The sequence below is a fragment of the Passer montanus genome, unplaced genomic scaffold (genome assembly GCF_014805655.1).
Source record: "Passer montanus isolate IOZ18808 unplaced genomic scaffold, ASM1480565v1 scaffold54, whole genome shotgun sequence".
Taxonomy (NCBI): domain Eukaryota; kingdom Metazoa; phylum Chordata; class Aves; order Passeriformes; family Passeridae; genus Passer; species Passer montanus.
The window spans coordinates 7554036-7581297 of NW_024370374.1; the positions used below are offsets into that span (position 1 = coordinate 7554036).

At 43.0% G+C, this 27262-nt stretch overlaps 2 protein-coding genes across 3 annotated transcripts; both read right to left on the reverse strand.

Annotated features, from left to right (window-relative positions):
- Positions 1-5231: 5231 nt before the first annotated feature.
- On the reverse strand, positions 5232-10241 carry CD59 (CD59 molecule (CD59 blood group)). The gene is made up of 4 exons (XM_039725041.1): positions 9972-10241; positions 7780-7852; positions 6944-7045; positions 5232-5478 (listed from the first exon to the last, which is right to left on the reverse strand). The coding sequence occupies exons 1-4, from the start codon at positions 10224-10226 to the stop codon at positions 5285-5287; spliced, it is 624 nt and encodes a 207-aa protein (XP_039580975.1). The 5' UTR covers positions 10227-10241; the 3' UTR covers positions 5232-5284.
- A 2696-nt stretch (positions 10242-12937) lies between these two features.
- Positions 12938-24806, reverse strand: FBXO3 (F-box protein 3). 2 transcript variants are annotated; one of them, XM_039724930.1, is made up of 11 exons: positions 24552-24806; positions 22465-22554; positions 21855-22018; positions 20187-20301; positions 18406-18610; positions 18090-18135; positions 16929-17013; positions 16144-16266; positions 15624-15739; positions 15078-15268; positions 12938-14009 (listed from the first exon to the last, which is right to left on the reverse strand). In XM_039724930.1, the coding sequence occupies exons 1-10, from the start codon at positions 24659-24661 to the stop codon at positions 15081-15083; spliced, it is 1242 nt and encodes a 413-aa protein (XP_039580864.1). In that variant the 5' UTR covers positions 24662-24806; the 3' UTR covers positions 12938-14009; positions 15078-15080. The 2 variants fall into 2 exon arrangements, with proteins under 2 accessions (XP_039580864.1, XP_039580865.1); XM_039724931.1 differs by having other exon boundaries at positions 12938-14012.
- Between the last annotated feature and the right edge of the window lie 2456 nt (positions 24807-27262).

Consider the following 27262-nt stretch of genomic DNA (forward strand, 5'->3'; position numbering starts at 1 on the left):
CCCGTCAGACTTTAAAGGTAATTTGATTTCAAGATGTGGCTGTGTCATTTTAGTCTCTTTAATCTTTTCCTGGTGCAGCACTCTTAACATTGTTCCTGTCAGATGTGAGCTAAACCACGACACTGTGCACGTTCTCACCCAAGCCCTGACCACCCAGGAGCTGATGACAGCTGATGATGATGGGTGCCTGAAGATCCCTGCAAGACGTGAGCATCTCTGGAAATAGCAGTCTGAGCATGGAATGAACTCCAGAACCACAGGCTTGCATGTGGCACAGAGCACTCCTTGGAGAATCCTCTGGAGAATAAGGTTTCTGTGGTTTGCAGCAGTCTCCAAAACAAATTCCATTGTGAATGTGACCACAACATCCATCCTCTCAACCTGTATCCTTTGGAATTTTATCCCCATCCTGCAGTGTCTCCATAGCTTTTCTCCCAACCTGCCCCAGAGCAGCATCTCTGAATACCTGTGAGAGAGGAGAAAACAGCAGTGCAGGTGCTTCACTCCCATCCCTATCTACCAAAATGGTGTGAGGGGCAGGCTTGAATTGTATGAAGCACCAAACCAACCCTGTGCAGTGAGGAATGGTGAAGCTGTCACTCCTGAACAGCACTAGTGTGCCATGAATAACTCAGCTAGACTCACAAGGTGCTGGGATATGGGTTCAGAAGCATCTAAATCAATTCAAGACTGCTTGTCCCTTAAATAGAACCAACATTGGATCACATGCAGAGATTTTGTTACTTGGGAGGGGAACTTTGCTCCAAACCCTTTTGGTTTTACTCATTCCACTTAGGAGGAAGAAACCAAAAGTATTTTTAATTTGCCCTTTCCTCGGCTCCAGGACAGTTTTCCCTATGCTGTAAGTTGTCATACCCATAAAAATAAAATCATCTGCAGGTCTTCATTTTATCCCAATGTATAAATTATTCTTGGAAGGATGGGAGTGGAGATGACCACACACTCCTTTTGGGGATCTCACAGCCAATCAGTCACTCCCTTCTCTCCCTCTAAAATGCAGAATGGTGTGATTACTGTGCTGATAGGGCAATATTCACCTTGTGTGGAGTCAGAAAGTGCAGTGTGATTGTTTCTGCCTCCGTAAACGTGGGGATCTCACAGACAAGGCTTTCTTGGATGTTTAGGCACAGCCAAACTCCCCTGGTGTGATGCCAGCTTAGGACTGACTGTATTTACCAGTGAGATCCAAGCCCTTGGAGACACACAGAGATTCAGACACATCAAACTCTCTTCCAGCTGGAGGAACACCACTGTTGTTCAATGCATTTAATATTTATATAACAGCAGTATCCAGATGCCCCAGTTAGTGCAACAGTGAGGTATTTAATGTGCAGTTCTCTGCTGGGACTAGTTTGTTGTCTTAGCTACTCCTTTTTACAAAATAAAGCTGCTCACTGGTCAGCCTCCTCATTCCTCTCACACCAAAAAGCAGTGGGAGGAAATTGCTTGCTCTGCCTGTCTGTTTTTTCCCCAATGAATCTGCTTCTTTTCACAATTTCCTGCATCCTGAAATAACACACAGACATCCCACCTCGTCCTTGATGAGGGATGGTAAAACTAGAGAAGGATTTCACACAGGGTAAAGCCACATTCTTCTCAACCAGGTGTATCAGCCCCACATTCCTGCCAGTACCAGGAGGCCTCCAAGCTCTCTCCATTCCCAAGTTCAAGTCAAAGGACACCTGGTCACCACCATGAGGACTTGGAGGAGGAATCTGTGCTAAAAACAGATCACAGGAATGAATTCCTGCTGTTGATGAAGCTTCCATTTGTTACCTTCTCCTTCTTGTTCCTGTATAATTTGTGTGTCGTCCCCCCTCCAAAAAAAAGAGAGACTGCTGGTCTGCTTGTTATAGAGCAACTGAGAAGGAGATGTAGGGAAGAATATTCTTGGGCAGTCAGATGACCATTAGTACATAAATGATGTGTAGTGGCACAGAAAGCCCATTCAAAGGATGGGGTTTTAGTCATGCCACTAATGCAGAGCAGAGCAAACCATTCGGAGAATTACAAAATAAAAAGAAAGCAACCCCCACAAGAGTGACAAGCTACCCAGCACTCGCTGCAGGGGGCAACAGACACCTCTGCACCGAGGCACAGCCTGAGTTTATTCTGCATCGTCCTGGGTCTTAGAGGACACAGCTGAGCCACACAAAATATCTGGCTGGTATTCCCACTGAGGGAGGCCCAAAGCCAGGAGTCCCTGGCTTTGTGACACCCACCCCAAATGCTGGGAATCAGCCCAGGCACCAGCACGGGCTGGGGGCTGACCAGGGGAAAACAGCTCTGCACAGGACTTGGGAGTCCCGGTGGACTCAGAGTTAAACAAATTTCAGTATTTTCATACTTGAGCTAAAGTTTTCATGTCCTTCTCGGTTTTAATGGTCCTCTTTGTGGACTGCCCAGCAAATCTGGGCAGAACACAGCAGCAGCAGGGGGAGAAATGCCAAAGTTCAAGGGGCAGTCACTGTTCAACAACCAGCAGGAGAGAGCTCAGCAGCCAGCAGAGCCAGACTCAGAAAATGCAAACCTTACAGGAATTAAACCATGTTCTGGTGGATCTTTACAAAAAGAAACTAACATATTTAAAACACAAGGGCTCATTGCTAAGGCTGCTTCTAGAAGAGAAACAAAACGGTATGATAATTTAGACAAAGTGTTCAAGGCTATCAAAAAAGAAATAGTAAAAATGATTGCTTGAAGATTAGACACACAAAATATAGAGCTTCTTTTTGCACTTAACAAAAAAGGCGAGTATTTTATATATGCAGGCCATACAGCAATGAAACATGTTTAAAACCACCACCATCAAAAAAGAGACATTGCCAATATAATAGAGAAAAAATGCTGCCATCAGGATGATTTAAGCATAAGGAATCTATCACCTTGTCCAACAAAAGATACCTCTCTGCTACAAACCTTCTCCCAATTTATACTGAGTCAGTCCTTTAATACTTTTTCCCCAGAAATGAGCCTGAGTTTGACAAATGGTGCTGCAGCCATGGAAAAAGTCATTGTGCAGAAATTGCTGTCTTCCAGTGTTTGGTTTTAATCAGGTGGGAAATAAAAATAAGGAAGAAGTCTACTTGGAACCTTCTGAGTCTCTGGATGGGAAGCATGGATGCACCTCCCATGGAAACAACTGGAGTTCTATCCAGCTGTAAATACCAACAAATCACCACACAGTCCACATTCTTCTTTTCTGATATTTTTATTTATCAAAGACAGGACAACTTCTGTAATTAGAGTGATGGGAGAGATCCCAGGACACTTTCATAGCTACCATAAGCTCAACCAAAAGGTACATTGTGGATTACATTCAGGGATTTGGAACAACACCCTTGTTGTGACTGGTGAACTGATGTCACTGGTGTCACGAGCAGAAGTGAGGGTCCTCAGAAAGAGGATATCCCATTGGCAATGGACACAACTCTGGCAGGGACATGCCAGCAGCTCCAGAAGAAGAAAAGGGAGGATCTGGCACCCCATCTGACTGAGAGGGTCCCCAGGTTCCAGAGATGTCCCATGGTCTGTCTCCACCATGGAGCAGAGCAATGTAAGTATTTCAGAATTTGACCTCTCACACCTACAGATGGAGCAGGTATTATTCATACTATATAAATACACATCTACACTGTGCATTGGCATTTATGAAAGAAAGTTCTGCAAGATTTTAATACACTTAGGCGGAAGCTTGAAGGGTTAAGTTTACATGTCGCTGTTTTCAACAAAACCCAAAAGCTAACTAGGTGGGGAAGTAACCTACATGTGCCATTTCAACTCCTTAGCATTTTATAATTGGTTTTCAGTATACCAATAAATACCCAGTGCAAAGCACATGCTCACCTAAAGTCCTAAGCATGGATAATGTATGAGGAAAATCCAAAAAGAAGCTATCACATGTTGTCTACATGCTCACAGAAATATATATATTTAAAAGAAAAAAAGAGAAGTGTTTCTCACTTATAGTAATATTTTGGTTTTGGCTTAAGAAATGCAGATGCTTTCTCCCAAAATAACAGCACTTGATAAGGTTATATCATTGGCTTGTAGGGAAAAAAAAAGGTACAGTGATGGGAACAAAGTGTTTACATGACTTGAAACTGAATATTTCCATATTCATCACAAAGACTGCAGGAAGGTACACTTATGATCCAACACTTCTTGTGTTGAGGGCAAATCCACTGCTTGGTTTGTGACAAGGAGGATCCAAAGCAAAACAAATCAAAACCCACAGAAATGCCAACCAAAAATAATGACAGTTTATGTGACAGGAAAAAAATGACGGTTTCCAGCAGAAAAGTGTGGAGATTATCAGTTCATTTGAAGAGAATTCTCCCAGGCTTCAGCCTGGGAAACTTAGAGAGGAAGAATAAAAACAATTATTATCTCTCTTTCTGTTCATGTTGTTTATCGATATGTACCTTCAGAGTGTGCTATTCATAGTTCACCAGGAGTGTGAAAGGTTTTTACTTTGAGATCTTATGATCCAACACTTCTTGTGTTGAGGGCAAATCCACTGCTTGGTTTGTGACAAGGAGGATCCAAAGCAAAACAAATCAAAACCCACAGAAATGCCAACCAAAAATAATGACAGTTTATGTGACAGGAAAAAAATGACGGTTTCCAGCAGAAAAGTGTGGAGATTATCAGTTCATTTGAAGAGAATTCTCCCAGGCTTCAGCCTGGGAAACTTAGAGAGGAAGAATAAAATCAATTATTATCTCTCTTTCTGTTCATGTTGTTTATCGATATGTACCTTCAGAGTGTGCTATTCATAGTTCACCAAGAGTGTGAAAGGTTTTTACTTTGAGACCAATCAGATTTCACCTTAGCAATCCTGGTTATAAAAGCACGCTACCACTTAATACAAGATCCTTAATAAAGGATCTCTGTTTTTCTCCTTCTAAACCATGGAGTCATTTCATCCATCCCTGACCCAACAGCGTCAGAAAAGCTGTAGTGTTCCTTCTCCTTCACATCACCCACTGGAGCTTGCCCAGGTTCTCCACAAGGTAACTTCACAAGAGATGATCTTCCCCATGAGCAGGGGGACAGATCATAAGACCCTCTAAGTGGTATCAACACACATCTCCTTCCCATGAATGGAGGCAGGATTTAACAGACAGAACCTTGGGAAACAACTGAAAATTACACAGGAATGTTTCTGCCTATGGACAGGAGCTGAAAATATGCTATATAGAAAATTGTTAATGGTTTTGTGTAACTTCATCTTGAAAAGACATCTTACAAATCAGGATTATTACAGGAGCATCCATAACATGGCCATTACAGAAGCAATACTGAAGGCTGCTTTGTTAACCCCAGTAATTGCACTCTCATTGCACAGGTCGTGTTGGCAGCAAAAGAATTCAAAATTATCCAGCAGGAAGGAATCAGCAATTTCATTCACATTGCACTGGGATGACTTCCAGCAGGAGAAAGTTCTCAATTTACCTATGGAACAAAAAAGATTAAACAGATTAAGAGAATGTTGACAGTAACGACATTTTTGGTACGGAGAGAGAAGCAGTGCTTAGACTGCCACTGTTAAAGAAAAAAAATGTGAGGAGAAGGCAAAGTTCAGTCTGTGACAGGCCCATGGTGTAAACACAGAAATTGGATGGAGGCCTTGCGGTCTCTGTTGCCATAGCATCAGGGGCAGTGGAGGGAGGCAGAAGCTGCATGGTCTGGTTCTTTGACTCCACACCTAGAAATGTTGCACAAATCCAGCACAAACCTCCTACCAAGAAATATTCTGTGCAAAGAGTGGAAGGTCTGACCACAGTCCCATCCACAGCACTCTACACAGCAGTGGCTAATAAGGTATAAAATATACCCCCGATTTCGTAGCAAACTGGAAATGAGAATTTGACATGAAATTTCAGGGACAGATCACTGGGCTTGGCCTCTCACCCTCTCCAGAAGAGACACTTTTTGTGAAGTCTTGTGTCTTGCAGTTCATGGGCCATTTGTGCCCCCAGCATCGGCCCTACAGTTTTGTTTTTGCCACAGCCATGCACTTCCTTTTTTAAGTTCAAGTGTTTAGAAGTTTCCAAATTTGCTTTCACTAGCAATTCAACAGTGTGTATCCAATTCACCCACTGGGAAATACAGGGTGGGGCTTGAGTGATACCTGGCATCACCAGCCAGCTCAGCCTGCATTCACAGAACCATTTAGGCTGAACAAGACCTCTGACATCATCAAGCCCAATCTTTAACCCAGCACTGCCAAGCCCTCCACTAACCCATGTCCCCAGGTGCCACATCCACTTGGCCTTTAAATCCCTCCAGGGATGGGGACTCCAGCACTGCCCTGAGCAGCCTGGGCCAGCACTTGACAAGGCTCTCAGTGAAGAATGTGCAGAACACAGAACTGGAAGAGTAGATAAGGGTGGTAAAACACAGGCACAGATTGTCCAGAGGGGTGATGGATGTCTCATCCCTGGAAACATTCAAGGCCAGACTCTGAGCAACCTGATCTAGTTAAAGATGTCCATCCTGAGACACAAATCACTTCACTCTCAGGAAAAGAGAATTTATTTTAATAGTGTCAATTCATAAATGACTGAGCCATTCATCTGCAGCTTTATTTTGTGAGCTACGCATCCTTTATCTGTTCTAATAGAGTGACAGCTTGTATTTGAAATTCAATGCTGTCTTTATTTTTTTACAGCTCCCTTGTGTAGTTTTTTGTTTGTTTCCTTATTTTTTAAATCTGAATAAACATGGTTATACAGCTACAACTCACACATCTAAATCATTATGTTACTGCTTGGATACAAGCATGACCTTCAAGATTATGTGCAAGTTCCTTTCCAGTGAGGCTGAGATATGCATGCTAGGGCCAGATGAGAGGTGGCCAGGCAATGAAAGCTGATCCAAGTGGGTTTATTTTAGGTCTGTGGGACACTGTACATACCAAATTTCAACTGCAAGCAAGTGTCTTCAGTCGTTAAGCAGGTGCTGTTGGTCCTGCACAGGGTAGGGCTGTTGTCACAGTGGTAACATCTTAAGGTATAACCTAAGACAACAAGGGTTTATCTTCACTGAGTGATAAACTAATAAACTACTGAGACAGCAGCAGCAATAAAAAGGAAAAGAAAAAAAAAAAAGAATCACTTATCTGCATCTAATTGTCACGAAACATATGCCTGGTTATTAAGCTCAAGACTTCAGCTAAAATTGTTAAACTCAAGACTTCAGTTAAAATTGACAAGCTTATGTCAGTGCACCAATTGAGGCTGGCAATTTTGACAGGCACATCTTGAAGCATGTATTTATGTCACTTTTAAAAACACCATTATCTGCCTACAGAACAAGATATTAGTTTGCTCCTTTTATCTGCTCTTGAAGACTGCCTTTTCCAGGCAATGACAGATACTTGCAGCTGAGCTTTATTCTATCCATTTTTTAAATTCTATCTCCTTTCCCTCTCATACTACACAAGAGTTTCCAATTCACACAAGAGGAATCCCATTTTCTAGCAGCAAGATACCAGTTTTCTGTTGTGTTAAGCAGCACCACATTCTCCCCCCAATTCTCTCTCCTGAGAACCTCCTGTTCTGATTGTCTTGACCCAAGACAATCAGAACAGAAACTGAACCCTGCTTGGATGGTTACTGGCATTCCCCACAGTGGTATTAAACAATCCAGGCCTTTCTCATCTCGCTGTTTTTACTCCCTCTGGCATTTTTTCCATGATTTTCTCAGCCTCTGCCATAACATTAAACCACAAGGTCCTTCTCTTCTACTCACCAGAGCCACAAAAATTAATCAGAACAATGCAGGCACTCAGCAGGATGCAGTTCATCTTGGTCATGCTTCTTCCCTAATTTGAGGGCATAAAGAGATATTACAAGTTTATTTATTTAAGAGCAAAGTGCCCAGTGATGAACCAAGGTTTCAAGACTTGTTTCAATATAAAATTGAAAGCACTGTCCAGGAAAAGCAGGGAAACAAAAGAGAGAAAAATAACTGCACTTTTCAAGGGAGGATTTTTATTCTGAGAACAGGATTTTTATTCTCAGAACTGATATTGGAGCCTGACAGACTCAGATGGGTCTCCTCTCTCCTCTCTGATTACACCATTCAACAGGCCTCCCAATTTCTCACAGCTACAAATGCACCTAACAAAAAGAAAGGTCTCAAATGCTTTTTCTCTTTCAGCAATTCACCAGTAACCCTGGAGCCAGACTGCTCTCCTTTCTCCTCTCTCATAGGGCTGCAAGAGGTTTGGCTGCTCTGCAGGAGCTTTTGCTCTCTTCTCTCCCAAAATTTCTCCCTCTCACTGAGGGACTGACACAGGCAGTAACTCACCAAGTGCCTGCAGCAGTGGCTCAGGTCTCCATGGCTGCTGCAATCCGTAGGCAGCAGTGAAATGGGAAGGTCAGGAATTTTTTAAACATAGGCAGCTCTGAAGCAGGAGTTCTCAGACAGATTTCTGCACACAGACTCTGCACAACAATCACAGCTCCGACTGAAAAACCTCTGCTACTGCACAGTGGGATATTCTGAGGAGGCACCAAGCAGACACAGCAGGGAGAAAGGGACCACACTTGTGTAGGAGGACATGATTTATGTTTGTCTTTAAAGCCCAAGTGGTATTCAAAGTTCCAAAATATTAAAGGTATTCCTAAAAGCTTTACATCTGATAAAACTGTAGTAAAACTGTCACTGCTCTTAATTCTGCCTGCAGCTCTAAGATTTTAGCATGGCAGACCTTAACCATCTTAGATAGAGCTTTTTCCTCCCAGGACAGTGATTGTGGACTTGACAAGATAGGTTCACAGCAAAAGAGTATTTAAATGCATCTCAACCTTAAGTCTAGTTAATTTTTCTACTGACAAAACACCCCAAACCTCATCAAACAAAAAAAACACAAAACCTATCCAAAATAACCTTAAGAAATCCCATCCAATGGCTAAAAAACCAATCTGCTCTCTTTTTTCTCCTCTCTGTATGACTTACTGTTGAGCAGAGGGGAAACTATAAAAAACAGAACCATAATGTGCAAGATGAGCTTATTTTTTGGGGTAAACAACTTTGCAAGAAGCCCTTCAAAGCCAGAGGCTCATCCCAAAGTGATGTGGATCTGCAGCAGCACTGTCAAGTCTAGTGTTACAGCAAGAGCCCTTCTGGACAGCAGACAGAACCACCCTGGGAATCTCTCCATCTTCCAGGACTCCTCAGTCATCTATGTGTCAGCAGACAAAAACAGCTTTGCCTTTTAGCAACACCAAGTCATGACCAGCATAAATATAAGGGAAATGAGTAAAAGTCATCAGAGCCAGCAAAACAGTAGTAATTCATTGCATCTATTTTTTTTTTGCCAAGAATTCTTTCTGTGTGAGACAGCAGGAAATTCCAACCTTTGAAAAACAATTACTGCATCTATAAACAGCAATTCACAACATGGCTTAGCGGAAATTAAAGAAGAAAACGCCTCCTAAACGGAATTTTCTAAATTAGTGGTATCAGCCAAAGCATCCGACCCATCTCAATGACAAGAAACAGCAGCTGCCACAGCGCGGAAGGCTCAGCGCCCGCTTGTGAAACAGAATTTCTCTGCAGTCCCACCTGGGAGGAGGCAGGCGGACAAGACCCGCTGCTGCTGCCTTCGCAGATGCCGGCACGGGGGGAAAGGGGAGAGGACGGGGGAAGGGGACACGAGCCGCCCGAGCGGGGCAGGTGCCGGTGCCTGCCGGCCGCCTTCCCCCGGCCCCGCGCAGCGCAGCGCACTGCGGTGCGGCCGCCGTGACTCAGGGCACGGCCGCGGCCGGAGCGCACCTGCCCCGCGCCGAGCACACAGTGCCACCCAAACGCTCCCGGGAAAAGCCGCCTTGCTCCCCGCTTTCTGCCCCCTTCTCTCCCCCGCAGCGGGGCCACCGCTGGGCCTCGCCGGGCCCCCGGCGCTGCCGCCGCGGCTGCTCGGGGCTTGTCCCCCTCACCTTCCCCGGGCAAATCCTGCCGAGTGCGGCGAGCGGCGACGCGACGCTGCCTCGGCCGGGGCTGCCTCTGTCGGCGGTGCCGCCTCCGGGGCGGGGCGGCGGCCGGGAGCCGCTGAGGGAGCCGAGCGGGAGGAGCGCTCCCTCAGGCCGGCAGCGGGGGTTCCTGCGGGATCCCCGCTCCCGCCGGCCGGGAACACTTCCAGGAAGGCGTGTGCCACCCTCCTTCACGCGGCGTGTGGCCATGCCTGCGGCCATCGCCGCTTTGGGGTTGGAAGGGAACTTCAAGACCATTCGTTCCTGCCGTGGGCAGGGACACCTTCCACTCTCGCACGTTGCTCCAACCTGGCCTTGAGCACTTCAAGGATGGGGCAGCTACAGATTCTCTGGGAAACTTGTGTCAGGGCCTCACCGTGCTCTGATTAAATAATTTCTCTCCAATATCCCATCTAAATTCACCCCCTGTCACTTAAAATCCATTACCCTTTGCCCTGTCCAAGGTCCCTCTCCAGCTTTCTTGGAGGCCCTTTAGGTACTGGAAGGTGCTCTAAGGTCTCCCCGGATACTTCATGGTATGAATTAACAGATAAATGAAAACAGTGAAGGGTTTTAGAACACACAAAGGAAAAACCAGGAGTGGAAAGTGGCACATTCCTGCACAGGTACCTGAATCTAGATTTAAACATTCAAAGCTCAGGAAAACATTGAACAGCAATAGAAATGAGGACCCCCAAAGTATTTTATTAATACTTTGATCCATGCTATCTAGAAAAAAAAGTCAGTGCTGATTTGAGGACAATATGAAATACTTGTACAGTTACCAGTAATATTTAAAAAGGATTCTTAGATTTAGTTTTTATCCCACCTAAACTGCCTATTTATTTACTAAACCTAAAGCAAATCCTAAACCACTCAGAACTTAAATCAGATCTCTTGGTGTGTTGATTATCAGTCAGCTCAGTATATTATTTTCTGTCTAAAAGATTTTGCCTCTGTTTAAGCTCCCATATTTATCTCCCATAAATAAAAAGGGAGATAAGAGTAAGATGCTTGTGGATTATTGGATGCAGCTTATTAAATGAGAATCCACTCAATTAATATGATAGAAAAAAAATCCCATATTAATTCACTTCTCTGAGGAACTGGGAACAAGGCACTTCAGCCACAGCTGAACATTTACTTGTTTTCCTTCCCCAAAATCTGGCAAGAGTCCCTCCAACAGAGCACACATTTATCTGTATCATCACAGATAAATGGTATTTCAAACTTGACCTGAATTTTGCACCTTAAATTCTTTGCACAAAGTTAGAGAAACTAAACAATGACAGAAAAATTAACACCAGAACCCTGGAATAACTTGCACAGCAACTTTTTATTTCACTGGCTGGCGCACCACTTGTTTTTCTCTCTGTGATGCAGTGATGGCAAAGAAATCGTGGCCAAAGGTCCCCTCCCATGAAACCATTCAGCCAGCAAAATCCCACAAAAATGCTGAAGGAATCGTAAAGACAAGTATAAAGAAACTGTCAGCACAGGGACAGAAAAGGGACCAGAGCAGGTACATGTTTGTGTTGGATGTACCAGGGTTCCACCACACGCTGAGTCACGGGTGTTCAACGAGGCCGGTTTTAGCTGGCCAGGTGAAGTCCTAACCAAATGTTAGAGTCAGATCTGAGGCAGGAGAAGGTGGCAGAGCTTCAGCTGAGCCAGCAGGAGGGTGGCTGAAGGGAAGAACATTCCTGTGATTCCAGTGACTACAGGAAGTGTTGGCACCTGGAGGTTCTGGAGTGACCCTGCCCCACACTTGTGCTCGCCCAGAGCAGTGAGGTGCTGTCTATGGCCGCAGGACCTCAACTCAGCTCTCTCCTGCTGCTCAGTGAACATTCCCACAATCCAGCAGTGCTGCCAAACATCACCAACTCCTTTGTTTTCCATTTCACATTGATTCCATGATTCACACCTCTTGGGAGGGGTAAGGAGAGCCACTGGCTTCAGCCCCACATCAAATGCACATCATGAGGAGCTGCAGCGCTGCTGGCAGCTCCAGGCAACACACCCTGTGCTAAAATAGCTGCCTGAAGCAAAGAAACACCCTTTGGCCTGCTACAAACACACTGGCGTTCAGGGCAGGAGCAGCAGTCCCTCCATTCCCTGCCTGGTTGTCTCCTCCCTCCAGACCCCTCTGCCACCAGCTGTGCCCAGAGCTGAAGCCTCAAACCCCGGCACTGCAGCACTCAGGGGCTGAAAGCACAGCACTGTCCTGGATCTTGACTTCTCCCACAGAGAGCAAGAATTCCAGCTCAGAACCACTCCCCAAAAATGAGTGAAATTGCCAAGACTTGGCAGTGTTTGTTGTGTAGAGTCCCATGCCCTTGAGCTGATTCCACTGCACTAGAACATAGAGATCCTGGGAGGGAACTTCCCAAGAACAGGCTCCAACCATGAGGGTTATCCATCCCTGGAAACACACAGCCCACTGACAGCCCTGCAGGAAGTTCTAGTTCCACTAAAACCTACTGGTACTGATCCTTGACAAAACTTTTGTGGAAATTTCTTACCCCTCACAGATAATAGTGTGGTAATCCTCAAAAATCCTCGTGTTTTGGAAGCATTCCAGCAACCCAGTGTTGTTCTGACTCCTGTGAGGGACAACACAAGCTGGTTTTGTTTCTGGAGATGTTTCACCTTATGACTGTGGTACAGATCAGACTCAGCATTTGTTTTTCCACCTTGTGCCACTGTGGAAAATGCACCAGGAAAAGCTGAGCACATGAAGAATCCAATACCTGGACTTGCAAAAAAAAAAGAGAAATCTGGAAATTAGTCAATAATGGAAGATTTGAGTTGGAACCACAATATACCAGTCTACCTCATAAAACCTACAATATCTAGCTGTCAAAAGAAAGAACTGACTACACCAGTGCTGGTCACAAAGTTATTGCTCAAGTCTTGGCAAAAACAGTCCCATGTAGTACTTGAGAACAAAAGAGGCAGTTGTTTATTAAGGACAACAGAAACAAAATACAAATGAGAAAGCCAACAGACACTTCTTTAAATATAAATTTTCTAGTCATCTGCTGTTCTGCCAGCCTCCTGTTTATTTTATTTTCTTTTTTATTCAGTTACAAAAATTCATCCAGGGCTCATGAAAATATGATACATAACATAAATTTGTCACCTATGACAACAGCAAACATCAATGGAAAAAAACCTCAAAACATATTTACAAATCCATACTCTGTAGTCATTGAGAAATTCCTTACTTAACGAGTGGCAGATTATGCATGGACACTACATTCCCAGAGGCATTCTCCAGTCAGAGTCACTTAGCATAAAATCCAACTGACAAATAGATTGTCTATAAATAAGGCCAGTTTCACTCCTAATTTATACATTTTGATGACCAGAATTTTTTGCCATTACCATGTTAATTAAAAAAAATAGCATAACAGCACCTAATCTCACCCAAATGGGATATTCAGACCAAACTGCAAGTTTCATTCTCAGCAGCAGTTATCCAGAGCAGAAACTCATGAGAAAGGACAATGGGATACACCCTTCTAATGCTTTGTAGAAAACCAAATCCCCACACCATATTTGCAGTATGATCGTAAGTAGGCAATACTTTAAGAACGTGAGATATGAGTACCTTGGACTATCAAGCTGTTTCACACTTCAGAAAAAAGTAAATAAAGCCCAAACACCTTCCTCTTCCTCCCCCTCCCCCAGTTTTCCTCCCTCTTCCCCCACTTCCAAACCAGGGAAATAGAAGTTATACTCTTAATGAATATGAAAACTGGCACCAACATTCATGCTAGTTGCCGTGATGTGCAACAGAGTTCATTTACAACAGTCAGAAATATTCCTATGCACTAGCCCTGAAGAGTTCAGCTTATGCAAACTGTTTGGGAAAAAATCCCAAGAGTGTGCCATGGCAGCATCCAGAGGGTGCAGGAATGTCCAACACTGTACGTGGATCTCAGGAGTCATCAGTGCCTGTGGAATCTTCGTCTTCATCCACTGCAGCTTCATTGGGATTTGCTGCTTAACACAAAACACACCCAGGTTTAAATAAAATCTTCCTTTCTGGTTAATTTTAAGAAAGCACTAACAATTGCCTAGAAAAATCTGGGCTTCATTATCACACCCATTAGCTGCAGCAGACATTGTGATCTATGTCCTAAAACCAAGGTTAATTTGCAACCGAGGTTATTTTGCCAAAGTGCTTGACCTTTCACTCTCTAAGGATCCACTGGCTTTCAATATTCCATACCTCCAAGTATGTAAAGCCACAGTTCAGTAGCTCAGCTGTACCCATTTTCTTGGTGGTTTAGGCTGTCTTTTACTAAAGTAACTTAAAAAGAAAAGGGTCATTACTACTTTTAAAATAGGAGTGGAGCAACAGAGAAAAGCAAATTACTTTCCCAATCAACTGAAGGGAAGGAAGTTAGGAAGGCAGTTACATTCCCAAAAATGTGAGCAAGAGTTAAGAGATGTCATTTTCTGTTAGAAGCACGACATCTGCTGGCACCTACTCTTAGAGCCACTGGGAATGAGTGTCTGAAATCCTGGGATAAACCTGTCACTGTGTGCAAGCAGCTGCTTGCTCCTGAGGAAAGCTCACAGCTCCTCAGTGCTTGCACTAATTCTGGGAATAAAATAAATCAAGAGCTCTTCTCTAAATGTGTCAAAGAAAAGGGAGAAATTATATAATTAACCCACCATCTCCAAACTAAAACTACATTATAATTAACAGCAAGTGAAGTATCTTGGTGATTTGCAAAGTCATTAAGTGACTTTATGAAATGCACTTTCAGCAAGAACTAACACATATCACAGACTCTACAGTTTTTAAACTGTCATTAACTAGACCATGTCTGAATAGAAAGATACATTATTATGGCTAAAATTAATGAGTGTGCTCCCACCAAGGAGGGAGCTCTGAAACCCAAGCAGTTCATGCAATGCCATATCTGCAGGCACCAGTGAGGAGCTCTGAACTGTGGGGCATTTTGTATAGAATCGGCAATACAAACACTATTCAGCACTGTAATTTTTGTAATTTTTATAAGTTTGGGGTTTGTTTTACCCAACTGCATCTCTGCTTACCATTCATGCTGTGGACACCTTGAATGCTGGACACACCATATGAAACCTAGGGATTGTGACATTGAAGAATCTGTCCTTGTTGTAGAGGCAGTGGAAGGTGTAGTAGCCCTCCATGTATCCAGAGGTTGTGGTAAACGTGGTACAGCTGGTGTACTCGTAGACTTTCCCTGGGCTGATAACTGGGAACTCTCCTGTGAGTGAAATATTACATCACAATAATAAGGACTGATGGAGAACTACCATTTAGCAGCTGCTACAACAACTAAGACTCAGACTCAGGCAGACTCAATTTATGCATCCACTGGAATACATCCACTTTGTATTCCAGTGGATGCATAAATTGATGCTCAGAAATTGCTGATATTACAAGAAAGAGGGGTTAAGTATCAGGATGTTCAGGTATCCCTCACAAACTTAAAAGCTAAAACAGAGGGACACATCCCTTTTTCTCTCATTTTGATACAAAGCCCACAACCTGACAAACAGGCAAGAACAGATTTTAATAACAAGAACATTAAATACACTCTCCAGTAATTTTTCACTTACCAACTACTCCAGGACCTTGGACTTCTTCCACATCACCTTTGGCATTTGTTATTCTCCAGTATCGACTCTCCAGCTGACAGGCATTCTCAGGAAGGGCATCTTTGGACATTTCAATTCTAGAAGCCAAAGAACATACTGAACACATTCCTTTCAAGAAATGTTTTAGTGCCCTTGGGAACACCAAGCAGACTGGGAAAAGAAAACACCGACTAAAGTAGCCCAAATCAGCTGGCAGGAACCATCTCCATGCTTCTCTGTCTTTTACCCTTTTCTAAATCACAAGAGCTGCTTGTAACTGCTTCCCCCACCCATCACTGTATTTTAGCAATTGCCAATTTGACTGCTACTTTGTGTACCTGACCAAGTAACGATCAGGATTCTTCTATTAAAAAGTACAGCATGTTGTGCACCTCCTGCTCATGTCAGAACATTTCTGAATGCTGTGCATAAATTTGCTAATTTGCTTTGAACATCCCACAGGTCTATCCTGCATTTTAAGAATTAATTCAGTTATTTTTACCTGATTCTGTAGGTGAAGAAATAATGTGGTGGATGTACAGAACTGAGCTCAGGTAGAAAAGAGGTGGACACAGACACAGTGATATCTTCTGTGGTAGCAACACAATCTTTATCATGCACATACCTGCAGGGAGGAAAGCATTAACTCTGCAGACAGCTCTGCACATTCAATGCAGAAAGCTAAACACAAAAGGTGGTTAATTATTAATAATAATTAATATTAATAAAAACACTTGCCTAAATAGGGATGTGTCATTATGAAAAGAAAACAACCTAAAAACTCTAGCAGCAAATTTATTTACAGATCCAAGGACTCGGTTCTATACCATCCCAGTTTGACAGAATTAAGGTTCTTGATTGTATTCACAAGAAATTGCAAGTGCATGAAGATTCAAACACCAGAACAAGTCCTGCTTATTTACATATTCAAGAGACCAATTAGCTGAAACATTTGGTTTTTTAGTAACTCTGAACAGTCCTGCAGCAAAACCACACTCATGGCACACAGAATAAATATCATGTTGTTTGCTAAACTTCAGATAACTTATAATGCAAAATTCTGGTCCCATTAATGCAAAGTTAAAAGCTCTGAAGATTCTGGTTAAAAAAATAAAGTTGCTTTAAGCATTCTGGTTTACATGTTTATTTTCAGTAGTTTCATGGGCTTTCTCCTCTCCCCACCACCAGCTTTTGTAGCAGATACCCAAAACTACTTGGGGAGAGGTAAGCATGCAGAGAAGCAGCACCAAAACGTGGCACTGAGGTTACAAACCCCAGTCACAATACCTGAAAATCTGGTCTCTGATGATAGGATAACCTCCAGTGACAACTTTGTTTACATAAGATGTAAACCATTCCAAGTAAGATGTACCTAGATGGCAAGGAAGGAAAGCATTCCTAAGGATGAGCAAATTTACCACTAAGCACATTACAGTGAATACTTCAAGGAAAGTTTAAAGCTTTGATTATTTTTATTAAAAACTCTCAGGCTTATTGAGATGAGTCAGTCAATACTCCAGATCATTCTACCAACAAGGACCATTTGGGGAAACCAATTAAGAACCAAAGAGTTCAGGGTGCAGCCTCCAAAAATGACACAGCCAACAAAGAATCTCTTAGCTAAGTATTTAACATTATAATCAGGGTCTCATCACTTGGATTCCATATGGAAACCTTCTAAGGAATACTGCAGCATTTCCTCTCCTTTAAAAGAGGGATAAATCAAACACACTCTGCACTCCTCTACAACCCCAGAAGACTAAAGCTGCATGTCATTCTGGGATTTGTACACTAGCAGCCATTGTCTGAGAACAGCTTTTCACACACCCACAGCCATTATTATGAAACAGCTTGATTGCTAAGCAGACACTCAAGCTGTCACATTTAATTCTCAAAGAAGAGAGTTTTACAGACCAGCTCTCTGCACAAGAATTTCTCAGCCATAAATCTTCCAAGCATTGCAATACAGAGTTCAATAGAAAAGCAGAGAGTTCAACTGTTTGTCAATATTAGTGATTCAAAACTGGATTGAAGCTGAGCTACCAAGAAATTATTATCCTTGCCTTCCCTGGTGTGTTATCAAGTACTCGCACTCCTGTTAGATTAAGTGTACTTACCACTTCTTCCTTAGAGTATGAGCTGTGTGTGCTGTCCTTTGATCTTTTGGAATTCTAAGGGACTCCAAGTTTATTACCCTCCTTTCTATCACTAATCCACAAAATGCAAACCTTGTATAAAATATACCGTGTATAAAGTAAACCTTGTATAAAGCTCTGAATGCAGGAAGTGGATCTGTTTACCTGCCACCTTTAAAATGCTAAAAGAAATGCTGTGTATGGAACTTCCCCTCCACCCCATGGTAAACCAAGATTAAGCCAAGTGGAATATTTCTAAATATGTTGGATGATCCCACACTGACTATTTCATTTTGAATATTTAAATTGTTACCTGTAATGAACATAACAATAGTAGATGGATTGCGAGCCATTTGCTCCTGAAAGGGAAAGAAGTTTAAGGATATGTTAGAGAGCACTGGACTTTCAAGATTACAATTCAAATAACACAGGGAACACTTTCCCTATATTCACTAAACCTGAAGTCTGGGCTGCTTGACACACCACTGTAGTCCCAGTCAGATCCTCAGATACGTAAAACTCACACTGTTCCCATGACCATTGAATTTACAGCTTCAACTTCCCACCAAGGCTCCTGCACTACCAATCAGCACAGAAGTACTTTGGGAACACAAACACATCCTCCTTACTGGGCACTGGTAGAAGATCTCGTATTTGTTCCGTCCCTCCACGCTCTCCAGGGCCATGTACTGGCTGAGGCCAGTGTGGATGCAGAAGGTCAGGGGCAGGCACTGCTTGAGCCCCAGCCTCTGCTGGAAGCCCCCGGCCGCCGTGTCGATGTCCAGCAGGTCCTCGGAGCGGTAGTGGTTCGACAGGGCCATGCTGCCCATCAGGCTGGGGACAACACAAACAGGGACATCACTCACCAGGCAAAGCTGGCTCGTCCTCTTTTGGAAACTGCTTCTTTCAATGCTCTACATGTGTATTAGGCTGAGGTGAAATCCAAGCTGAATATCCAGGTTATTAGTTCACATCACCCTGGCTTTGTGGAAGCATCACCCAAACCTGGGTGTACACTCCACACCCACACTCCCAGCTGGGAACACCAGGGAAAGGCAAATGAGATGTAAATTCCTGCAGATGCTGAGCAGATGCTGTTATGAAAGCAGTGACTCAGGTGCAAGCTGCCACATGTCAGCATGCTAAAAGCTGATCCCATCCTGGGCAACAGGTTCCATTCCTCTTTCTCTTTAGGAAGTCTGGCCTGGAATTAGCACGTTCTACAGAAGCTGCGCCAACATGCCAACACAGAAACCTGAAGCATCTAACAAGGACAAGTCTCACATCATTTCTGTTCCTCATCTAACAACCTACTGCACAAACTTCCACTGCCTACCCCTGATCTTCCAGTATTCATCCCTCACCAGTGGGACCACACCTTTCCCTGGCAGCCTTTCTCCAAGCTGGAAGACTTCCCCACAGCTTTGTGTCTGCTCCTGCAGCCCCTCCATAGCCACACCATTACAGCAGAGGCTTTGTGGGAGTGAAACAGTGGGAAGAGAGGATGCAAATGGCTGCAGAGCACCATTTGATATCTACAGAGCAAGGGCACCTATCTCCTCTCTAAAAAATTTTGAAGTCTCTCCTAGAAAAGAGAACTAGAAATCATCCTTATGGTTTCATAAAACAGTTTTCTGAATCACTTCTGCACATAAAACACTCAAATTGGAGAAAGCTGCATCTTCTTTATGAGTGAAGGTTTGGGCAGAGCAATATGAATGCATTCCTCCCTACAGACAAAGATTTGCTGCAGTTTTCCATCTTTTGCTTATGTTTGCAGCAAAACAAAATTTCACCAGGTGCTTCAAACACCTAATTTTTCTACAGCAGAAATACCAGAAACTTTGGTCATCAGCCTTCTAACCTTAACGTCAAAGGGAGTTTTTCACTGCAGAAACTGCATAAAATAGTAAAATCTTCTACTGAGGAAACTTAATTTGCAGAACTGAAAACTTGATTCTACTTTAATATGACTAACCATGGTTTTAAGTCATTCCCTAACCATTTTAAAAAATAAAAGAATTACTAAAGAATGAAACTTAAGGAGTGCAAGGGGCTAATTTACTTCTGTAATACAAAGCCAAACTTCAGGGGAGCAACTTGCAGTGCTATGATTAAAAGTCTAACAGCTGGAAGTTTAGAGTTGTTGCAAAAAACTGACAAGGGTTCTCACTAGGAAAAGGGGAAGCGTAAAAATAATTTGAGCAATTAGAAAACCATGCTGGGCTTCCAATTACTTCTAAGATTAGAAGACAGCCAATTCTGAAAGTGTCACTTAATTGGTGACTCAGTCACAATACACTTAAATGCTTCATTTATCCTGTTCTGGGGGCATTTCACCTTTTAATAAGTAAAGTATCTAAGGAATACCAAAGGAATTAATACTTGGTAAGTAGCTTTCAGTCCTTACCCCGGAACAACCAACTTCTGCCCGTTATGGATACGGAAAGAACACCGATAGTCATCGGGGAGCTTGCAGCGGATTTGTGCTTCTACAGCATCCAGATCTTCCTCCCTCACACTCTCTGGAAAAGAAAGGACAGTGCAGGTACTTCAAACACAAAGCATGGAATCTGTAAATGCCCTCATCCAACCAAGGTGGACTCAAGTCAGTATCTGGTGGCTTCACTGTATGCTGGGTGATACACGATGAGTGTCACATAAATTTGAAAAGAAAATAACAACTATAATTGATTATTTAATACAGCACCAATCTCAGTCCAGTGCAACCTCCACAGGCCTGAAAGCAGCAAATGTTTATAAAGTGGAATGAACCCTTCTGCCACAACACTGCCAACAACTGAGTCCCAGTTACAGCTCTCAGGCAGTATTGATTTTAGTCTTTCATCACCCTAAGGGTTGCTTCTGTCAGTTTCCAGTTCAATCAGTGACACAGAAATACTGGCTGCAGCCCCCATTCACCTGGAATCTGAAGCAATAAATGGGTTGTAAAAGGGGGACGTTCAAGTCAATAACAGAAATGGGTGGAGAAGAACTATTCTTACATTTCCACATGCAATTCAGGGGTGTACCAACATCCTCACTTCCAGCAAAAAATGGTCTGTTCCAATCCATTTTCTTAAAACCTTTTTTAAACTCATTATCTGTTTCATTAACAGGACATAAATTAACAATTCAGTGAAACAGTAACCCCTAAAATGGTATGAAAAAGACCTAAATTTTATCTAAAACCTGCCATCATTATGTAAGAGTGGAAATTAGCAATTTGATTTTTTTTTCTTTCTATACATAAAGAAAAGCTGCACTTTTGGTCTTGAAAAATACTTAGCAAAATGTAAGACTCCAGTACTATCCAACTAAACCAAGAAAATGCAAAATTTAAATGGGAAGGAGATAATCTGTATCTTAATATTGTCTCTTAAGAGATCATTTGTATCTTAATTTCATAGAGCAGGTTAAATTACACATCCTGGTTTAAAGGTCAACTTCATACAGAAAACTGAAATGCAGCTGAAAATGCAGAAGTTTTTTTGTCCTCTATGCCAGAAAAGCTAAAACTCACTGTAGTTGTGATTTACGACCGAGAACACTGGAAGTACTTCAAGGATTAAAATACAAACTGAAAGTGAAACCAGAATCTAGGAGGGGAGTAAAAAAAAAGGAAAAATTAATGTTCCACCACTGGACCACTGTAAGACCTACAGAAAAAAATGAAACCCAACAACATCCTTTTTGTTTGGCTTCAGATTAAAATGTCTGCTTTCATGTGACAGTGTTTATTGAGGTCTTATGAAAACCTCACAAATAAAGTCCCACCAGCAGGTCCTCAAAGCAATGGAGTTACTACACTAAAAAAATAACAAACAATACATCATAGCAACCTAAAAGTGTGATAAAGACAGAGCAGTCAATAGAAAAAAATCACCCTGATTTCAGGGAATGTTTGGATCAGCAGGAACTGGGCAAGGACTCTGCCTGTGTTTGCAAGCAAGGGAGAGCACATCTACCTGACTTTCAGGACTCTGCTAATTAAGGCACAGGCCTTTCATGAAAGCAGCATGAGGCCTAAGAACAGGCATGGCTGGGTGAACCAACCAATCCCAGGTGTGCCAGGTACCTTTCAAAGAGCTGATCATGCGTGGACACCACTGCCCCAGGTACTGCTCCAGGTCATCCCAGGCTTTTTTCAGCGTGGCATAGTACTGGATGTATCTTCCTAAATCAGAGTAGGTGCTGATGAAGATGGTTCTCCAGCTCTGATTCCGTCTGCTTTTTTCATCCCTAAGGGGGCATGGAGAAAATGTGTTCAAATGGCAGCTTGAAGAGACTTCTAAACCCAAGGAGTTGGTATTTGTTATTTGGCAGGAATGGGATGCATAACATTAACCCAGGAACACTCTGTGCCATGTGAAGCTACACAAACTCAATTAATTCCAGCATCTATTCAACAGCAAGTTGGAACAGAATTAGGAAACATTTGGGCTATTTAGGGGAAAATTTAGAAACAATACTCCCTTACACAGAGTGCCTTCTGAACAGAGCTCTGTCTGGTGGTGAACCTTAGAGCTGGTGAAAAGCTAATTCACAGCCTTCATTACCCAGCTTTTCTCAGCTACGGAGAAGCTGAGAGTATGAGCTGGATGCAAGATGGACTGAACATCAGCTAACAACATCTTTTAGAAATTCATTTTCATAGGGAAAAAAAAGCTTAAACCAATCCCACTTACTCTGAAATGAGCCAGTATTTTTTGCAGTGTCTTTTCCACAGCGGGTCATGGCTTGATAGCTGATTTAATCTTCTATTCAAATAGCAGCAACTATAAACACAAAATCATTAAATGTGATTGCAGCAAAACAAACAGGCAGAAATGCTGTATCACACATCACACTCTCATGAAATAAATGCAGAATTTGAAAATGATTTGGCTGTCCTTTTAGAGCTGGGCTTACAATGGTTAGAGCTCTTCATCACAGTTGTGTAAGTCATGAACTACTTTTCCACACACTTAAAGAACTGGCAGCAATTAAGTACTTTTGTAAAGCAGGTCAACCTGCAGACCTACACCAGAGTAAACAGTGCCTGAAAGATTCCAGCATGACTCCACTCCATGACTTTTCCAGTGGAAAGCATTCCAGTAGCACAGGATGCTATGATTTAAATCTGTTTTTATCAGGATGGTCAGGCTCTGCCCTATCTTTTCCACAGTAAGCTACAGAAACCATACAGTTTGAGTATTACAAACTTACTTTCCTCTTTAAATTGTTTAAATAACAAACTTTGAAGAAAGTCTCAAAAAGACACCATCAGTTTAGATGTGGCAACATCACTTCCTCTGGTAGCTTGTGCTATAGTGCCAAGTGTGTGTTTCAAAGACTGTGATTAACCCCAAATGAGGGTACCAAACAAGGTTCCAGTTATTGCTTTTCGGGGTTTTATAAACTGCTTAAACTAGAATTGTATTAGTATCTCAAAATCAACCTCAACAAACTGATTCTCCTGTATTCCCTGGCATTACCTTTCCATCCACATTCCCACAAACACATTCAATTCACACCTGGACATCTGGCTGTGTAAAAATTTCATGACATGGGGATTTCTTATATTTTTAGGGGTTGGGGAACTGAAATATCCCAAAGGAAAAAAGCCCTTGCAGAAATCTATTGTACTGGTGTTTATCAATCAAGCCTGTAATTTCTGGAAGGGAGTAAATCACCACAGCACCACAGGAACATGTGGCTTCTAACATGATAAAAGTGAAATTAAAGCCATTCTCACTAATTACACAAACACTGGAAAAGGTAGCACGTGATCAAATATCTAAGGGCCACCATAACAACTGTTATAATTTTTGCTTATGCTTAATGTCTTTTTTGCTGATATCCTAACAGAATTCTCCTTGATATCCTTATCATTCTTGACTAATATTTATAGGGGTAATAAAAAAACCAATGCTTAATGTCTTTTTTGCTGATATCCTAACAGAATTCTCCTTGATATCCTTATCATTCTTATCATTCTTGACTAATATTTATTAACCCCCACACTTATGGTAATACTCTCTTTTCTTCTTATGCTTATTCCTCCCTCTTTGATTAAACACTGTGGTTTCAATCACTGCCAAACCTTGCACTTAACTGCTGAGGTTCTACCCAAAACCACACTCTCATCTTCACTGTATGATTCACAACCCAAGAGGCACCTGCCACTTTCATTCAAGTTCTTTTTTTCCCCTTATAAAGTTACCCTATTTCGTTTAGTTTGGTTTTCCTCAAAGGGTGGAATACATTTACTAGCAGCAACACCACCCTTTGTTTGCCCGTTGAAACACAAGCTTGGGGGAAGTGCTGATTTCAAAAATTTACTTACTGCTTTATTTTAGGTACAAACACATAATGGGGGAGAGAGAAACAGATTCATTGAATGCTTTGGGCTGGAAGGAACCTTAAAGATCAGTGAGTTCTCCTACCATAGGCAGCGACACCTTCCACTAGACAGGGCTGCTCCAAGCCCCGTCCAACCTGGCCTTGGACACTTCCAGGCATGGGGCAGCCACAGCTTCTCTGGGAAACCTGTGCCAGGGCCTCACCACCTTCTCAGTGAAAGGGAACATTTCATTTTGTTAGAAAGATGACGGTACAAGAGGGGAAAGCCCGGTGCTGCTGGAAGGGAAAGGTGCTCAGACCGTGTCCTCCCCTCAGCGCCTCCTGAGGAAGCAGGCGAGCCCTTTCCCCGCACAGCCCGGGGAGCGCTCCGCCCGCCGCGCCCCTGCCTTCCCCCCGGGCCGCCCGTGCCATCTCCCCGGGCCGCCCGTACCTCACCAGATCCCGGTAGTCGAGGAAGCTGAGGATGAGCAGCAGCGGGTCGGTGGGGAGCAGCTCCAGGCTCAGGGTCGGGGGAACCTCCATGTCCGGGGGCGCCGCCATCTTGCGAGACGTCCCCGGGACGCGCCGCCCATCACGCCTCTCTCCGCGCCGCCGGAGCAGCGCCTCCCGGGGGCGGCGGCTCCGCCGCGTCCTCGGAGCTGGCGAATCAGTCGTGGGAGCTGCCGAGCCTGCCCTCGGAAGTCCCGAATCAGCCCTCGGAGGTGCTAAATCAGACCTCGGAACTCCCAAATCAACCCCCGGAGCTGCCAAATCTGCCCTCAGAGTTCCCAAATCTGCCCTCGGAGGTGCCCAGTCAGACCCCGGAACTCTCAAATCAGCCCCCGGAGCTGCCAAATGGGCCCTCGGAGTTCCCAGATCTGCCCTCGGAGTTCCCAAATCTGCCCTCAGAACTCAGCCATCAAAACTCTGAATTCAGCCTTCAGAACGCCTCAACCAGAAGTCAGCCCTCAGAATTCCCAAATAAACCCTCAGAGTTCCCAAATCTGCCCTCAGAGCTCAGCCATCAAAACTCTGAATTCAGCCTTCAGAACTCCTGAACCAGAACTCAGCCCTCAGAATTCCAAAATAACCCTCGGAGTTCCCAAATCTGCCCTCAGAACTCAGCCCTCAAAACTCTGAATTCAGCCTTCAGAACTCCTAAATGAGAACTCAGCCCTCAGAATTCCCAAATTAACCTTGAGAGTTCCCAAATCACATCTCAGAATTCAGCCATCAAAACTCTGAATTCAGCCTTCAGAACTCCTGAACCAGAACTCAGCCCTCAGAATTTGTAAATTAACCCTGAGAGTTCCCAAATCAGCTCTCAGAACTCCTAAATCAACCCTCAGAACTCCCAAATCATCCCTCAGGAACTCAGCCTTCAAAATTCTGAAATCAGCCCTCAGAACTCAAAACTCGACGCTCAGAACTCAGTCCTTAGAATTGAGAACTCAGCCCTCAGAATTTGGTCCTCAGAACTCAGCCCTGGATCTCCTGAAATTCAATTTATGTGCCAAAGGGTTTTGGCCAGGGAATGGCCTGCTTTTCACAAGATCAGCTTCTTAGTGATCGAAATGGACAATAATAAGTGGGCAAAAGTGAGACTGGAAAAATAAACTTACTGAGTTGAATATCAGCAAAACAAAACAAAAAAAAAAGTGTTACACCTTCAGAATCACATTTTGTAGGAAAAGAACACTCGATGTGCAACAAGCAATAGACGCTACTCTTTTAATGCCCCTCACCTTTACTGAGTTAAATATTCTTATATGAAAGAAGGAGTTATTTCTTCTGCACGATTTTATGCTAGAAACTCTTTTCTTTTCTCTCTTCTTTTTCAGGTATCAGTAGGATTTTAATATAAATAAAATAATTCATTGTCCTAGCAACACTGCTCAAATAGGCTCTGGAAAGGAACAAGGGGATGGTTTAATGACTATACTACTGCTAACTCTTGGGGAGATTTTTGTCCTTTATAATTTCTGTATCTGTAAGGCTCTCTGTAGAGAAGAAAACACAATAGCAAAAGTATATTTGAAATGCTAATAAAATTATATTACTTTTGTTTGTCCTTGGGTTGGTGGCCCATGAAAATCTAATAATGCAGAGCCAAGAGAAGGTCCATAATTCTTTATGTCTTTCAGGCTTTGCCAAAAGCCTGGAGAGTTTTGCTTCTAGCACTTGCATAGATCCAAGCTGTTACTCAAGGGCTTAGGCAGTGCTGAAGATGGAGGTGAAGGATCTATAGGAGTTAGTTATAAAAATTGATTATCACCCCTGCTCAGGCCAGAGGCTTCTCAAGTGCAGAAATGGCTGGCATTTTACCTTCCTAATGGATGTCCTAACAATTATTTAAACAAAAACATAACAAAACAGAAATATCTGTTGCTGAGACTGAAGGAAAAAAAAAATAAACAAAAAGCAAGCGACCAACCAAAACCCACAGAACCAAAAGCCAACATAAACCCATTTAAAATTTTAGTATTTCAATGTTTTACCCACAGCAGCTTTTGCATCCTCCATCAAATAACTGACAGCTGCAGAAACTGTGACACCAGTAAGTTATCATGGAATTTTCCTAGCTCAGTCTAGATATAAAGGTTCTTTTCCACTTCAATAATGGAGCCTAATTTTTCTTCCATTATCACTGGCCATGGAGCCCAAATGGCCAAATAGATCAGAGGTACCCATCAGGCTGGAAACTGCACAGATTGCTCTGCGTGTCCAGTGTTTAATCTGTGAGAGATGATGAGGCTTTTAGCATCCTTCATTTATTTTTACTTCTTGAAAATCAAATGAAATGACACACTGGGGATCTTCACCGCCGGGTGCTGAGTGTCTCTGAAAATTCAGCTAATGTGCTAAGGTTTTGGGGGAATGGGCTGCTCTTCACAGGATCAGCTTTTTAGTACTCTAAATGGACAATAATACGTGGGCAAAACTGAGACTTTGAGGGGAGGAGGCAGCTTGGGGGATGATAGCAAGAAAGAAGCTGAGGTCCAGAAAATGTGTGTTGTTATTATACTGTTCTTATTGGGTTTGTTCTTTGCTGTAGCAAAGATGCAATAAGATCAGGGCTTCACAGAAATAACCAGGCAGTGACCTTGGCTTGGAAATCCGATCATGTAAAATTAACCAGAACACAAAGAGTGACTGTAATAA